Source organism: Arvicola amphibius, chromosome 1, assembly GCF_903992535.2.
Source record: "Arvicola amphibius chromosome 1, mArvAmp1.2, whole genome shotgun sequence".
NCBI lineage: Eukaryota > Metazoa > Chordata > Mammalia > Rodentia > Cricetidae > Arvicola > Arvicola amphibius.
Genome location: NC_052047.1, coordinates 186879697 through 186896475, shown reverse-complemented (window position 1 = coordinate 186896475; position 16779 = coordinate 186879697). Strand labels below are relative to the sequence as shown.

General features: G+C 45.5%; 1 protein-coding gene across 1 annotated transcript in view; it reads right to left on the bottom strand.

Annotated features, from left to right (window-relative positions):
- Positions 1-16779, bottom strand: part of Pdcd11 (programmed cell death 11) — a 42897-nt gene that overhangs the window by 467 nt on the left and 25651 nt on the right. Inside the window, exons 21-35 of the mRNA XM_038347999.1 lie at positions 15693-15755; positions 13658-13766; positions 11220-11309; positions 10937-11039; positions 10387-10564; positions 6171-6227; positions 5514-5636; positions 4181-4303; positions 3499-3796; positions 3267-3383; positions 2606-2755; positions 2194-2441; positions 1441-1609; positions 1004-1157; positions 465-630 (exon numbers count right to left, since the gene is read on the bottom strand). Of these exons, the coding sequence (XP_038203927.1) occupies positions 465-630; positions 1004-1157; positions 1441-1609; positions 2194-2441; positions 2606-2755; positions 3267-3383; positions 3499-3796; positions 4181-4303; positions 5514-5636; positions 6171-6227; positions 10387-10564; positions 10937-11039; positions 11220-11309; positions 13658-13766; positions 15693-15755 (2148 nt within the window). The remainder of the gene's footprint in view (positions 1-464; positions 631-1003; positions 1158-1440; positions 1610-2193; positions 2442-2605; positions 2756-3266; positions 3384-3498; positions 3797-4180; positions 4304-5513; positions 5637-6170; positions 6228-10386; positions 10565-10936; positions 11040-11219; positions 11310-13657; positions 13767-15692; positions 15756-16779) is intronic.

Here is a 16779-nt window from a genome sequence, read left to right as displayed (position 1 = left end):
AATCATTATTATGAATACTCTGCCACAGACAAAAGATGTAGCCTGCCTAAAGTTACATGGTGAAGGACAAAGCTACTGGAATGGGACACTTAATGACAGAAGCCAAACGTAAACCACAGAAAGGTAAGCATGAGGCACTTGTTCTTTCTGGACCCTACTCTATCTTCCCACCTCCAACCCTCCTTGCCTAGAAGGGACTGTAGGGGACAAAAGTGAAAGCCTGCCATGAAGGGTCTGTCAATGAGAGGCGGGCACAATGTGACTCATGTAGGATCCTGCAGAGGGTTCAGACATACGAAGACTGGAAAGGAGAAGCTTTGACAGGGGGCCATGTCAAAGCTCTTTTTCCATATCAAGTCAGACAACTGGGAGCCGCCATGGGTGGCTAAACATCACCAGCATGGCCAAAGCCCCTCCCACCTCAGACCCTACCAGGAGTCAGCCCTGACTGTCGTCCCCCTCACCTGACTTCCTTCTGGCTGCCATGCTTGATGGTCATGTCAATGTAGACTGACCAGACATCTGTGCGTTTTGGGTAGGTGCTCAGTGTGTTTTCAAAGATGGCTTTAGCCCGTTCTGCATCCCCCAGCTGGAACTCTAGCTGGGCAAACTTGGTAATCACGTCCACATCTGGGGAGAAAGGACTGGTCAGAGGCAAGACAACTGCAGAGACCCCTCCCCACAGCACACTATGCTATGGGGACAGGGCTAGTCCGATTCACTGCTCTAGGGCCACAATCTAGGATATAAGAGACAAACCCCAAAAGGACACTGTGGGTTTGAAGCCAAATACACACACAAGCCTTGCAGACACGTATTCTTAGGGCTATGGACAACAGAATCAGTGCTAATTGTTTTGCTCCTCCGTGTTTTGGGGTCCAGCATCTGACAAGCACAGCATTAGCTCTCCTAATTCAGGAGCGACTCCACCCTTTACAAGATCCCACTTGCCACTTGCAGGTGTCAGGCCTGAGTGTGTTCAGGAACTGGGAAGAGCACTCACGCTCCTTGGTGGGCAGGCACTCCAGGGCTCGCTGCAGCACACGGTGACTGGCCCCAGGCTGACTCCTCCGCAAAACAAAAGCGCCGTATTTGATCCAGACAGCCTTCTCCTGCCGGAAGCGTTTCAGCATCCGGCTGTACAGCTCACCTGCTTCCTGTGGAAAGACACAAAAGAAAGGAGTGTGGCATTCTGGGGTGGAAAGGACAGGCTGTGATGTTCCAGGAAGGTAGGGAGACTGGGAGGGAGTAATCCCTCCAGGGAAGAAAGTCCCGGACAGAAGACAGGTATGAGAATAGCAAGGAAAAGCAGAAAGAAGGGGTCTACAAGGCTGGAATGGGATAGTACGGGGAACCTAGGAGGTGGGGTTCTCACACACTGCTGGCCTGTTCAAAAGCCTGGTGGCCTGGGGCAAGTAGGCCCAGAGCCTAACATCTTACCTTGAACTTTTCTGACTTGGTGTAGATGTCAGCCAGATGCAGGAAAACCTTGAGAGGCTCGTTGTACTGCACAGCCCGCTCGAAGACCTTAGTCAAGGACTCCTGGGAGCCGTACATGTTTTCGAGGTTCAGCAGTGCCACCCACACATTCAGCTTTTCCTGCTCCTCTCTGGAGGTGGAGTGGGTAGATCATGAGTTCCATCAATTCAGAGTTGGAGGCCCAGAACTAGCTCTCTCCCAGGCAACAACTATCTATGTCCTGTAAGTGCAGATACTGAGACTGTCTCCACTGCAGCCCACTGGAAGGGGGACCTAGCTCTTACTGCCACGTCTGGGCCTCCCGATTTCTCCCCCCACTCCAGATTACAAACTGGTCTAATTTTGAAGTGGAACAGAATCTTGGGTCTGATTCTCTCCCCCATGAAGGGAGCATAGCATTAAACTGCCATTGCTCTACACCAGGCTTCTGAAAGCCACCTCCGCTCTGCCAAGAATAGGTTTACACCCAAGCGGGTGCCGAGTTCTCCCTGCTTTGCTTGCTTTAGCCAGGAACCTTGCTAGCACACAGAGACTAGTAAATGTTGCTATAGTGATTTCATCGAAGAGGACCATAAAATATAAATCTGTTTCTGGTAGCTACACTTGTGAGATGAGCCTGAAAGACCATGGACTGCCACTAGCCTGTCCAGGAAGAAATGAGCCATGGTGGCAAACTCTGTAAACCAAGACAAAGTGAAGAGCCTTAGCCCAGACCTGAAGGAGATGGTCTTCAGGGCCCTCTCAGCAACAGCTCGGGCCTTTTCGATCTCAGTGGCCTGCAGGTGGAAAGCCATGTACTGCAGCCACAGGATGGAGCTGTCGGGGGAGCTCAACACCAGCCGGTCAAAATCATCCGCCGACTCAGGCTGTCGCCCAGGGTCCATGAGAGCCTCCTCAATGCGCGACAGCTCCTTCTCCGCCTTCTGTTTCTCCAGCTCCCTTTCCTTCTTGCCCTTCTTCTTCTGCATGGAAGAAAGTGAGTCACCTGCTCATTCAACTCCAGGGGAAAGCTGAGGCAGAAGTCATGGGTTCACAGGACAGTCCATGAACCACACCAGGAAGACACCTAATTGGAAAAGGGCACAGGAGTCTCTGCAAGAGAAGCAATGCCCTGGAAATACGGCACCTTGGCTTGCTGTGGCTTCTCATCCTCCTCGCTGTCTGAGCTCTCTCCTCGGAGTGGCAAGGCTGGAGTCAGAGAGTCGAGCCCCACGTCCCAAAGGAAGCCTGAAGAGAGCTGCAGCCGGGGCACCTCTGCGGGCTCTGCCTGCTTTCCCTGCAGGATCACAGAACTTTGAGGGAAGCACAGACCAGACTGTTCCCTGTCCCTGCCTACAGCCATACCAAACCCCTCAGTCTCAGTCTCCTGAAGGGACAACAGTAACTTAAAAATCCTCTTTCTAAATCAATTTCTTAGACAATGACTTTGTAAGATGCAAACACACACATGCGCGCTCACAGTAGCAGTCTGGGACAGAAATGCTGACTGACAAAAGTGAAGGAGCCCTGCCCATGGCTGAGGCTCCACAGCCTCTCTGCTCAAGCAGCACCTGTGAGGAGCCTGGGCGCCATCTACCCACCTCTCTCATTCAGCTCTTGATAAACATGTTATTAATGTTTACAGACCCAGTCAAGGAGCTAGACTGGCTGAGGCAGCTACCCATCAGCCACTGTCTTACAGAAAATGAGGTAATGAAGATGCGGCTGGCACAGCAGAGTTCTTTAGGAAGAACACAAGGAGCTCCTCTCGCCAGGAGTCTTTTCCTCCATTTGGTGGTGACCCTTACCCTGGGCAACACCCCCAGCTGCTCCATCTCATCTTCTCCCTCCCGATAATAGACTTCCACACCACTGTCGTCCTCTTCTGGTGCCCCAGACTGCTTCGGTCTCTTGCTCACTCTTTCCTGAAATGGTGGGGGTGTAGGAAGAGAAGTTTTCTCTTCGCCCTCATGGTGCTCTCACTCTGAGAGAAGGCTGGGAGGCGGGCGAGGCCAGGCACGACCCTCCCCGAGCACCCACCTGTTCACTCGCAGGCTCCTGGCGCTCCCGCTTTCCCTGCCTGCTCCTCTGTGACTTCTGGGGCTCTTTCTTCTCCTGGCTGAACATCTCCGTCTCCTCCTGCCCCTTCTGGTTCTTCTCTTTCCTTTTTTGGCTCTTTTGCTCTTTCTCTTCTCCTTTTAGGGCCCTCTCCTCAGCCCCTTCTTTCTTCTCCTTTTGGTTCAGAAGTAGTGGTTCTGGGGAGGCAGAAAACACGTCCGGCTTCCCAGTGTCGCTGGGAAGGAGTGACAGCTTTACCTGGCTCTTCTCGGGGTTCACGCTAATGCAGGAAGAGAATAAGGGCAGGAAGTAAGGACAGAAGGCGACTGGCACCGCAGGTTGTCCAGTGTCCGGGCCTTCTTTACAGTCAGAGCTGCTCTGCCTACCTGCCCTGGGATGCTCAGCATCTCAGGGAGGATTCACACATTTCATCTGCTCCGTGGAACAAGTCATCTAGGATGGACCTGCTTCAGCACCAACAACAGAGGCCATGTCTACTCCAGGGCTAAGGCTGGAGCCGACATCAAAGGGTTTTCACTCCTTGAGTACACATGCCCTCATGTTCTGAGTTTACCTCGGAATCTCCTCCCAAGGCTCCCAGAGGAGGGGTCTAATTCATACCAAACAAAGAGGGACAGAAGGAGCAGGGAGAGAGAACACCTACCGTAGGATCTTGGCAGTGACCAGCTTTCCCTTGGGGAGGTAATGGTCATAAAGCTCTTTCCTGGGTGGGCTACACTGAGACACATGTGAGTACTGGGCCAAACCTACAACTGAAGGCCCAAGGCTGAAAGAGAGACAGACAAGAGAGTCCTGTGGGTACAAACACAACACAGCCCCAACCACACCCAGTGCCTCCACTTTGACAAGAAATATGAGACATTGTTTCATGGCATCCAGGAGGATAAAGTTGGTTTTGGAAACTGGAACAAATTATCATGTATAATGAAGCTAAGAATTCAGATTTTGTTTGTGGTACTGACAATCCATCCCAGGGAAGCTAGGCAATGGCCCCATCACTGAGCTATGTAGTCCTAGCTGGCCTTGAATTTGCTATGTAGGCCAGGCTACCCTGAACTCGGAGATCCTCCTGCTTCTGCTGCACCACCACACCCAGCTGCTCAGGTTCACTGTATCTACTACAGTACTATGTCTAAATTACAAACAGCTAAACAAACAGAAGAGGAGACAGAGCAGGGAATGTGCTGTGCTTAGGAACATGATGTGACCACATTAAGAACCATGAGGCTGGGGGATGGTGCACACCTTTAATCCCAGCACTCAAGAGGCAGAGGCAGATGAATCTCTGAGTTCAAAGCCAGTATGGTCTATATGGTATCTTATATACAGGACAGTCTCATAGCAAGACCTTGCCCCCAAAATAAAAAGATAAACAGATAAATAAATAAAAACAACAGCACAACAAACAATCATGATCAAACACTAAAATCAGGAAATCCAGAACCTAAAACTGTAAATATAATTTTTTTCTAAAACACCAAACAAGAAATAACTCAAAACTAAAAAAAAAGTATTTAAAATTTCTGGGTCTACAGAGATGGCTCCATGTTTAAGAGCACTTGCTGCTGCTCTTCCAGGACCCAGGTTTGGCTCCTAGCACCCGTATGGTGGCTCACAGCCATCTGTAACACCAGTTCCATAGGATCTGATACCTTCTTCTGACTTCTGCACACATCAGAGCACTAGGAATACACATTACACATACATGCATGCAAAACATTCATATACATAAGATAAAAAAAAAAATAGGTCTACAAGAGCTAGTTCCAGGACAGGCTCTAAAAAAGCTGCAGAGAAACCCTGTCTCGAAAAACCAAAAAAAAAAAAGGAAAAAAAAAATAAGCATTTTTGGAATTTTACCAGCTGATAATATACAAGCTTTCTTCTACATTCTTATCAAAGATACCTGGAGGAGGAGGCAGCATGCTCAAGACCAAGCGAGCAGCCCACAAAAGCGGTCTCTGGATGTTACTCACCCTACGAGCACACCATCTGACAGGACAGTTTTCACATAGCCCCTCAGAAGCTGCCCTTCCTTGACATCCTGGATGGAGTTAATCTCTGGATCTTCAATTTTACTTTTTGCTTCTCTGTTTGCCCTAAAGGAATACAAGGCTTACATAGACATCCCTTTAACCAGTGCTGCTCCCCAGTACACCTGCATTAATCACCTGTGTATGACTGCCTCTGCACCTAAAAGACCACAGTCTACAGAGCCCAGCCTGCTCACTCCCGCAGACCTGCCAGGCCAGGGCTATGTTTCTGACAGCTGGCTATGCAGAAACAAGCCAGAGAGAAGCCCTGTTTAAAGCCTGACGTTGGCAACACCTATTTCTAGTCATGGAATAAATGGATTACCGGCCAGTCCCTTCTACCCCACACTTATTCCAACAATGAACTTTGGAACCAGACATCTCCCCTCCCCAGTACCATCTTGTTACCTTAGACTCCCACATTTAGGTAAGTGAACCATTTCTTATGAGATAAGAGCCAGGACTCTTCTAGCAACCCGAATCCCATCCAACCCTTGGGCAGAGAAGGCAGAAGCTCAGAGTTCTATCGCAGGAAATGAGATCCACACTGAGTCTTCTGGGTTGTTCCTTCTCCCTTCTCACCCCAACACCAACACTCACCTGGACGATCGTAATGACAAAGCCAACACACTGTGTTCCGTGGACAGAACATAACATCTGGAATGGGCAAAAGGAGGACACATTCAACCATCAATATTCTGGAGACACATACATAAAATTAAATCTTTAATAATTCTGGGTTTTTTTTTGTTTGTTTGTTTGTTTGTTTTGTCGGGTTGGTAAGACACAGGATACCCTCACAGTGTATTTTCAGCTTCTGGTATCTTCAATTTACAAGTTTACTGGCATAATCTATCAGACGTTGAAGACATCTGTACTTAAAGATGAGACCAACTCCAAATTCTTTTGTTTTTCTGAACCAGTTCCTTTGTGTAGCTCTGGCTGTCCTGGAACTAACTCTGTAGACCATAGTCGCCTTGAACTCAAGAGATTCGCCTGCCTCTGCCTCCACCACCCAGCTCCCACATTAGTTCTTAACTATGATCTCCAAGAGACAGCAAGACCACATAAAACATGACCAAGGGACTAGTGAGTGAAGCTGTAAACAGCAGAGCAGCCATGCAGCAGTTAGGTCTAGGCAGAGCAAGACTCTTAAGAGAGAAGCGGGGTTGGCTCTCACTGGTCCCAAGCAGCTCAAGTAAAACTGACTCATGGCCTTTATCACAAAGTAGAAACAGGAGGAGGAGAGATGGAAAAGATCACGACCACAACACATGCAAAGGTTCCCACAGCAGACGTCTGCTTTTTGGATCTGGAAGGAGTCTTCAGACACTACCCTGAGGCAAATGATTGCCTACCCACATCTGACAGATGAATTCTAATTGCATGCTACTCACAGGTCTGGCTATCATAAAAAGTATTCAAAATGACTATGTTGCTAAAATCACACCCTCATTTTGTAAGCTTCAAGAGACAAGGCAGAGATGATCTGTGTCTCTCAGGGACTCGTCATAGATTGGTTTCTTCTGCCACGCTCTGGGTACTTTTGTTCTGTTTATAAGTAGTTGACAACTTAGGTGTATGTCGGTAGCTGGGACATTTGGATGGGAGTGGACCATGACTGCTCTCTAGTCTCTGCCTCCCAAAGCTATGCACTCTACCGTGAGCCGACTCTGCCTTGGCTTGGAGTAGAATACAGACCTTGAAATCTGGCTCTTCAAAGTCCATTTTCTAAGGCTACAAAAATGGTCTTGAAACAGAGTGAGGGCTTTGTGGAGTACGTTGTGCTCCTAGTACTTGGAAGACCTCTAAGAAGATCAAAAGTACAAGTCTAAGGCCAGCCCAGACAATACAGAAAGACCCCATGTCTTTCAAAAATCACATAACCAAAGAAAATTCCCAGACAGGTTTGTCTGTGGGCATATAAAACAGTTTATAAAGCCCCCACCCCCCAAAAAACACATATGAATGATTTTTTATTAAAAATATGAATATTTCAAATATAAATGAGCAATTGACTTGGAAAACGAGCACAGAAAAAAACATAAAGAAACAATATAAGAAACACAAATTAACAGGCTAGAGATGACTCAGCAGTAAGAGTACTGGCTATTCTTGCAGAGAACCCAGGTTTGGTTCCTAGCACCCATATGGCAATTCCTAACTGGGTATAACTTCAGTTCCAAATTCAATGCCCTCTTCTGGCCTCCACAGGCACTGCATGCACATGGTGATTTACATATACACAGAATATTTTTTAAAGTCTACTTAAGAAATGTAAATTAAAATAAAAGATCTAAAACAAAAAGAGTATCTAGTCTGGAGGAAGGAAATGGGAGTAGAGGAGGAAGGGGAAACTGCAGCTGTGATGTAAAATAAATGAATAAGTTTAATTAATTAAAAAGAAAAAAAGTCTGGGCTGGATAAAAGGCTCAGTGGTTAAGATTACTGGCTACTCTGTCAGAGAACCTGGGTTCAGTTCCTAGCACTCACACACACAGTGGAACTTCAGTTCCAGGGAAACTAATATCCTCTTGTGGCTGCTGTGAACAACAAGCACGCATATGGCACAAACTCATAGGCCTCATACATATAAAACAAAACAAAACAAATAAACAAATCCAGTTTTATAACTGGGAAGTACCGCCTAGGACGCAAAGGGAAGCAGTTACACCTGAGACTGTGAGGGTGAGTAAAAGGCAACTCTGCAGACTGCACCGTCAACTCTCCATGAAATCCACTACAGTTCTACCTCAGAGCTGTAAGACAGGCACTTCAGCGTAAGTCTAGATAACGGTAGTGTGATACAAATAAATACTAAAAATAAGGTGAAAGAACAAGATATCAGCATGAAAAAGAAATTCATAATAAACTGCTTTGAGAAAAAAGCAAGTTGCAAATAATATATAAAATGAATTCTATTACTAAATGAAGTAAAATTATACCCACATATGTGTTTAAGTGAAAAGATTAGAGTTCAAAGTATATGGCAAAAGCAGGAGAGGGGAGAAACAGGAACTTGAACTTATACTATTTTTATATTTGAGGCTTTGTTTCCAGTTAAAAAAAACTCAGGTTTTAGCTTAGCTGTTCATCAATAGACTGTAATGTATAAAGAAAATGTTACAAGTTCACAGAATATAATCTTGCTTGATTATAAAAAATAAAATTACATCATTTGTAGGTAAATGGGTGAAACTGGAGTTCATCACGATAAACCAGACTCAGAAAGACAGGGTCACAACAGTTCCTTCATGTGTACAACACACACAAGCACACATGCACGCAACATGAAAAGGAAGGAACTATGGGAGTAGGAAGAGGAAAATGATATTTGGAGAGATGGACGGTGATAATGAGCACCAGCTGCTCTTCAGAGTTCCTGGCTTAATTCCCAGCATCTACATGGCAGCTCACAATCACCTGTAATTCCAGTTACAGGGGATCTAATGTCTTCTTCTGGCCTCTGTGGGCACCAGGCACACATGGTTCACAGAATACATGCAGGAAAAACACCCATTCACATAACAAATAAAGTAAGTAAGCAAATAAATAAATAGAAGAGCAAAGGAGGGTAATGGGGGAGGGGAGGGCTAAATATATTTTCTTATACGCAGAACTGAGATTTAACTGCACACACCCCCCTCATAACATGGAAGCAGAAGGGAGACTATCTGTGGGGAAGCAGACCAGCCAAGGAGGAGAGATGGAGAAAGGTACTAGAAAGGATGAGTCTCAGCAAGGTACAATGATCTTATGTGTGAAATACCATAATGATACCCATTATTTTGTACTCTAACAAAGTTCAAACTAATCATGCTCTCAGCTGTACCACAGCTGCTCTCTAGTTAGTGCCACTCCTAGCTCTTGGGGCTCCAGTTCAAAGAGAGAGAGGTCTCTATGCCATGGCTCCTGTAAAGCTGACGCTGGCAAATCCACACAGGTGCTTGTAAGAGTATGCATCCTCTATTGGCCCAGAGAGGAAACCACATCATCACAGAAACAACAGACAGGCTATGTGAAATTAGACACTACCTGAAGTCCACCTAACTTCTTTATTCACAGACTCCCCTTGAAGAACAGGCAGGAAAACTGCTCAGGGCGTCTAAATAGCTGCACTCCCAGGACACAGCTGCGGGCGCTGTGAGGAGGCAGGTGAGGTTTACCTGATGGCCTTCTGAAGATGGCACCTTGTGCACCATCCACACAGAACACATGATAATCATGTCAAAAGATACCTAGTAAGCACTTTGCATGCTTGAGGGACATGCTTAAGAATCCACTTTGGGGCCAGAGAGATGATTCAGGGGTCTAAGGATAAATCTTGCCCACCAAGCCTAATAAGTGAGTTCAATCCCCAAGACCACATGATGGAAGTAGAGAACCTACTCTCACAAGTCGTCCTCTGACCTCCACACATGCGCTGTGGTGTATGGAAACATTTCTCTTTCAATTCTGTTTTCCTTCCACTCCCTGCTATCAGTAGTTCTAAATGCTAGTGATATTTTCCCCATATAGAGTCAGAAGGACCTAGGTAAATGACTATCAGAGAACAGGGGCAGAAATAAGGTAGAACAGCTTTTCCATTTTTATCTGCATGTGTAATTTTTAATAAACATAGGATGCTCCAGTGAAAAGGTCTTGGCAGATCAACTTGGTATCAACTGTAGTAAACCTGTTAAATTTTTCAGTGGGAGGAACGGGGGGGAAGGACTAAAATGACACACATACATACCACACACTGCATATCAACTAAAAAGAAATTCCACCGACTCCACACATAGGCAGAAGAGGAAGGGCTCTGTGGCTTCCTTACCTGACGATCTTCTGGGGAAAGAAGTCCTCCAGGGGTGCCTCGGAGTAGGAGTCACTCACATGAAATAAACTGACTTTCCCTATCTTCCCGAAGGGGAAGGAGACGGTCAGTCCTTTGTTGGGTGCCACACTTAACACTCGGCCCATGGCTATTTCCCCTTGTTCAAGTTTGTAAGGACCTGGTGGGCAGAGAAAACAAGATAGCAGCTGGCAGTCTGGCCTACTACAGCCTGCCAGCCCAGAGGAGGTAGAGACCAGGTAAATTTGAGGTGGCCAACTTGAGTAGGCTCATTACAGCTTGAAGCCATGAAGTCCACAGTCATGTGACAGATAATCCTTCTAAAGACCTGAGGAAATCAAGTTTAGAAAAAGAAGATCCAGGAGAGTGATGCAGTCATACAAACCAGAGAACAAAGTGTGGAGAAAGCCAAACAACCCACTCCCAGGAAGCTCTCCACTGAAGGGTTTCTTTTACCCAGACAGGGACTGAAGACCCTCTCCCGGCCCCTCTTGCAAGCCCCTCTCCATCTAGAGACCGCTTCTTTTCATACCTATGAGTGACAGACACAAGAAAGCCTTGGGGATGTCTGAGCTGACTACAGTGGCCTTCAGGGCCTGCCCAATCTGGAACTTCTTGTCTGGGTGTTTCAGAACCTTAAAGGATAAAAAAAAACTTCTGATATCTCCATAAAAGTCTGTCACATATCCAAAAACATAACATTTAAATCTCTACAGTAAATACCTCCCAAACCACTAAACCCCATATTAGCTCAGGGCTCTTTGTAGCCCATGGGAACTTGTGAGTCTTCTCTCCAAGGATTACCAGGCACTAACCTTGAAGCTCAGGGAGGTGAGCAACAAAGGAATTCTCCCTCGGATGTCTGGCGCAACATCTACCTCCAGCCACTTCTTCATCATGTTGTACTGTGGGGGACAAGGCGGATGTAAGAGCTTCCTGGGCTACCCCACCAGTAAAACACAAGCTTGAAAAGGTCCAAACCCCACATTTTTCCAAGGGAGAGGAATCCACCCTGACCACCATCTCATGGGCTTCAACCAGAGTCTAGCTTGGCTGGCCTGGCAGAGAATGAATGAGTCCTTCCGGTGTCTCAGCTGAGACCAAAAGAAGCATGCTGAAGACATCCTCAGGATACAGGAGGACCAATCCCATCAATCCCACCCTCCTTCTATACTTGGCTGTTCTATGACAATTAACCATCTCCAGAAGCCAACGTTTTATTTCAAAATCAATTTAGATCTTTATTTCTCACTACCACATCCTGTTTTTTTTTTTTTTGGTTTTTCGAGACAGGGTTTCTCTGCAGCTTTAGAGCCTGTCCTGGAGCTAGCTCTTGTAGACCAGGCTGGTCTCGAACTCACAGAGATCCGCCTGCCTCTGCCTCCTGAGTGCTGGGATTAAAGGCGTGCGCCACCACCGCCCGGCATACCACATCCTGTTTTAAATTCTAACTTTCAACTCAATAAAATAAAACATTTACTAAGAAGTCACTGTATAAAATGGTTTATAGGGGCTGGAGAGATGGCTCAGAGGTTAAGAGCATTGCCTGCTCTTCCAAAGGTCCTGAGTTCAATTCCCAGCAACCACATGGTGGTTCACAACCATCTGTAATGAGGTCTGGTGCCCTCTTCTGGCCTGCAGGCATATACACAAAACAGAATATTGCACACATAATAAATAAATAAATAAATAAATAAATAAATAAATAAATAATATTTTTAAAGGAAGATTGCACTTTAAGAAGCAACTTCAATGTGCATGCAAATAACTAGAGCTCTAAGCAGTGTACACGAAGTACAGCATGCTTCAGGAATATGCTGGTTATCAACTACAGGGAAGATGGTAGATTCTGACCCTTAAAGGGTCCTAGACAGAAGAAAAATAGATAAATCAGGTACAGGAACCAGCATGATACTGACAGGAGGAAAAACAAAGGTGGTTGTAAAGGTTGCACTAAGTCATCTGGGGACTATGATTGTCCACAGGCAGGGGATCACTAGAGGGATCAAATATTAGTGACATGCTCAGAAAGATGATTATGGATGAGACTCATGCTGGGTGTGGTGATGCACTGGGAGAGGCAGGCAGATCTCTATGGATTCAAGGCCAGTCTGGCCTACAAATGAGTTCTAGACCTGTCTTAAAAACAAAATAAAACCAATTCCACCCAGTAGAGAAAGACTGGCCTTTCTTACTGAGTCTGGAAAGCTGCAGTGGCAAGCATCGCAGCACGTGGTGTCTTTGTCTAGCAAACAGTGGGCATATTAAAAGAAAACCTCGGAGTGCTTGTGCCAATCAGACTTAGTATCAAGGTATCTGTCAGTCTCCGGACAGCTCATTCTGCTCAGCCAGGGCCACTGTGCCCATGGAGTGCTCTGGCCCTGCAGCAGCTCCACGCTGAGGTCAAAGCATCTGAGCAGTATCAGCTCTGCTGCTGCTCTTCTTGTCTTCCACTAGACAGCTGCAGCTGACCAGCTACAGTCACAATGGTGCTTTAATTTCTCCATCCGTAAAAGTAGAGATCCTGATTGACACCACATCAATCCACTTAACCACACAAGCCATGGACTTTGTCACTTTGCTGCTGTCACTAAAGACTGAACTCTGGAAGCCAACACACCAACCTGTTTACTTATTTTCAACCAATTGTACTGCTTGGTTCTTCTGGCATTGTCTGTGTTTATCCTGAAACTTCATGCTGCCTTTCTGATGTTCTTTTAAAATTTTGGTCTTTTCAACCTTTTCCTCCCTATTACATAATTTTAAAAGATTTGTTTATTTTTATTTTATGTGGGAGTGTTTTGCCTGCAATATATGTATGTATGTGTAGCATGTGCAGCCTGGTGCTCGGGGACATCAGAAGAGCATGTTGGATCCCTGGACACCCATAGCTAAAGTTGGCAGATCCAGGTGGCAGCTGGGACCAAAGAGCAGCAAGTTCTCACTCCATTCAAACTTTAAGGTAACAGATGTTTCTGCAAAGTTGGACAGACAGCTCATTGGAGTCAGGGGCCAGAGTCAGGACATACATAGATGGGAGAATAGTAGAGGTACATCTGCTCCCTGCCACCACTCCTTTATTTGGGGCCCATATAGAGATAAGATTTTAGGGGCAGAAGCCATGTATCATCACCCTTAGCCCCCATAGGAGTAAGGACAACACAGAATGCCCAGTGCAGAGCCTCTGCCTCCAGTGTCACCCACGCTGTGCTGGAGGAAGGTCAGCCCTGCAACAAGGGCATCAACTGCTCACCTTCTTGAAGAAGCAAGTCACAGTCTGCCCGGCCTGGTATTGCAGAGTCTTCTCCGTGGGGCTTACAGACTGAGTATTAAGAGCATTGTAGTCATCCTTCTTCAAATCACTGTTTGCAAAAAGGCAAAGGAAAGAATGAACCAACCACTGGGCAGAGTCTAGATTGAAAGAAGAGCTGTAAAACTGCCAGAGGGTTGGTACGGGACTCTGCTATTACTTACTCTCATGGCCAACTTTCTCCTTAAAGGAGACCCTTCTCTTTTTTTTTTTCTTTTTTTTGGTTTTTCGAGACAGGGTTTCTCTGCAGCTTTAGAGCCTGTCCTGGAACTAGCTCTTGTAGACCAGGCTGGCCTCGAACTCACAGAGATCCGCCTGCCTCTGCCTCCCGAGTGCTGGGATTAAAGGCGTGCGCCACCACCGCCCGGCTAAGGAGACCCTTCTCAATAGCCTACCTGGGACAAATCGTCTCTTCCCCAAGTCATCAATCTATGTATAAACCAGCAGTGAACTAACTCATGAGTCTTTAATAAACTTAATTAAATCTTTCTATTAACAGGCGTTGTTGGCACACCTTTGAACCCAGCGCTTGGGAGGCAGAGGCAGGCAGATCTTTTTAAAATCAAGGCTAGCCGGGTCTACAGAGCAGGTTCCAGGATTGTCAGGGCTACATAGATGAGTCATCTCAGTACCTCAAAAAAAGAAAAAGAAAAAAGAAAAAACAAACCCTAAGCTACCATTATCAACTTAATTTCAGACACACAAGGGCATACAATCTGAAAGTTGTCAATCTACACATCACTAAACAAGCAAATGGAAAAAAAGGAGGAAGAACTACTAACCCCACTTACCCACTCAGATCATTTATAAAACAAAACTCAACCATATATTAAATAGTACAGTGATGCTGGCAAGAATGCAAAATATAGTCAAGTGTGCTAGTGAATGTAGAAACGTTCCTTATACTAGAAAAGCACAACTGCATATATATCCTGACTTAGTAACTCCACCCGAAAGAAACGCTTACACATGAGCACAGTGTTCAGTTCAGAGTTGTTTTCTCTGTAATTTTAAGGGAAGATCAGAAATGAGCCTAAACGTAAATCGTCATTCTGAGAATGAGTATGGTTTGGCACTTTGACGGGATAAATTACTACCATTTAAACTGATCCTAAATAAGCAGATCTCCTCCAAAACTTTCTTTTCAGCAGTGCTAGGGATCTAGGCCCCTGCAGATCCCAGGTAAGCTCTACCATCAAGCAACAATCTTCCATGCAAAATCATTTTTTTAATATAATGCAACCAATTTTTTTAGCCCAATCAGTGCCCATACACACAGAAAACTCAGAGGGCAGGAAGTGCATTAATAAAAGCCAGTCTTTACCTAAAGAAAACAGAAAATTTATTATTGAGCTGGGTGTGATGGTACATGCCTTTAGTTCCAGCAATCTGGAGACAGGTGGAACTCTTTGAGTTCAAGGCCAGCCTGGTCTACAGAGTGAGTTTCAGGATAACCTGGGCTACACAAGAAACCCTGTCTCAAAAAACAAACAAACAAACACACACATATACATCTGATTCAAAATATTTTACACATGAACAGTAAACTTCAATAACTCATTCTGAATAGCTACTAGTGAGAGAAAGGAAAAGAACACTTTAAGAGGTCACAGACCTTACAGCAGGGTGGTGGTGGCACACGCCTTTAAGTCCAACCCTTGGAAGACAGAGACAGGAGGATCTCTGTGACTTCAAGGCCAGCCTGGTCTACAGAGTGAGTTCCAGGACAGGCTCCAAAGCTACAGAGAAACCTTGTCTCAAAAAACAAAAAATAAACAAAACAAAAAACAGTAACAACAAAAAAAGAGTTCAAAGACCTAGATGTGTTCTTTAAGCATCAATGCAAGAAGCAAGAACAACCAAGGGTCTTAGTAACCTCTACTGACTTCTGCTACCAGCTGGAGATGGACCTCTTCAAAAACAAAATGTTAATGAAGAAAAGTATCATCTATGAGGCCACTGCCAGAGTTTCCCTCACCTTGGCCGAATGCTCAGCTCCAGGATGGTCAGGACAAATCTGGGGTGACTTATTGGGAGAAACCTAGAGAGAGAAAGAAATCAAATCACTCTGTACTCTCTACTAACACAATGATCCCAGATCAGGGTCTTTCTGTCCCACCCTCCCCCAAACTAAGTACCACCACCTCTCTCCCCTCACACCCCACACTAGGTTGACAAAGGCCCTACTGAGACATTTCAGAGCCTGAAAAGGCTTGACTGACAGACTGTTTCATTCCAGAGGTCTAGAGAGGATAAATGACTTACTGAAGATCCTATGCTTAGTTCTTGAAATTAGTATGCTATTGTGTATTATTATTTTAAGATGTTACATTTGTTTATGCTGTGAAACTTTTGCTTTAATGATGTAAAGATGTGTTGCATTCTTTTATGTTGTATTTGTTTAACTCTGTGAAGCTGTGACTCTTTGCCTACCTACAACACCTGATTGGTCTAATAAATAGCCAAATGGCCAATAGAAAGGCAAGAGTGAGGATAGGTGGGACTGGCAGGCAGAGAGAATAAATAGGAGAAATCTGGGGGGAGGAGGAGGAGCAAGAAAAACAAGGAAATGAACACATCAGGGGTCAGTCACCCAGCTACACAGCAAGTCACAGAGAAAAAAGGAAAAAAAGGTACACAGAAATAGAAAAAGATAAAAGCCCAGAGGCAAAAGATAGATGGGATAATTTAAGTTAAGAAAAACTGGCTAGAAACAAGTCAAGCTAAGGCTGGGCATTTATAAGAATAAGACTACATGTGTATATTTATTTGGGAGCTGGGTGACAGGCCCCCAAAAGAGCCAAAAAGAGCAATAACTAACAACCAACAATAGTATGCCAACCATACGTAAGATTTTTGAACCCCTTCTTTTCTTGTTAGAGCAAGAAATTCTACACAACAAGATTTAAAGTAAGGGGCCTTTAAGACAGCTTGTGTGCAGTAAGTGACCACCTTAGGTCAATCCTCAAGTCCCACAAGGTGTTAGGAAAGAACTGACTCCTGAAAGCTGTCTTCTAACTGCCAGAAACGAGCCATAGTATGTGCATGCCTGTGAACCCATGTGT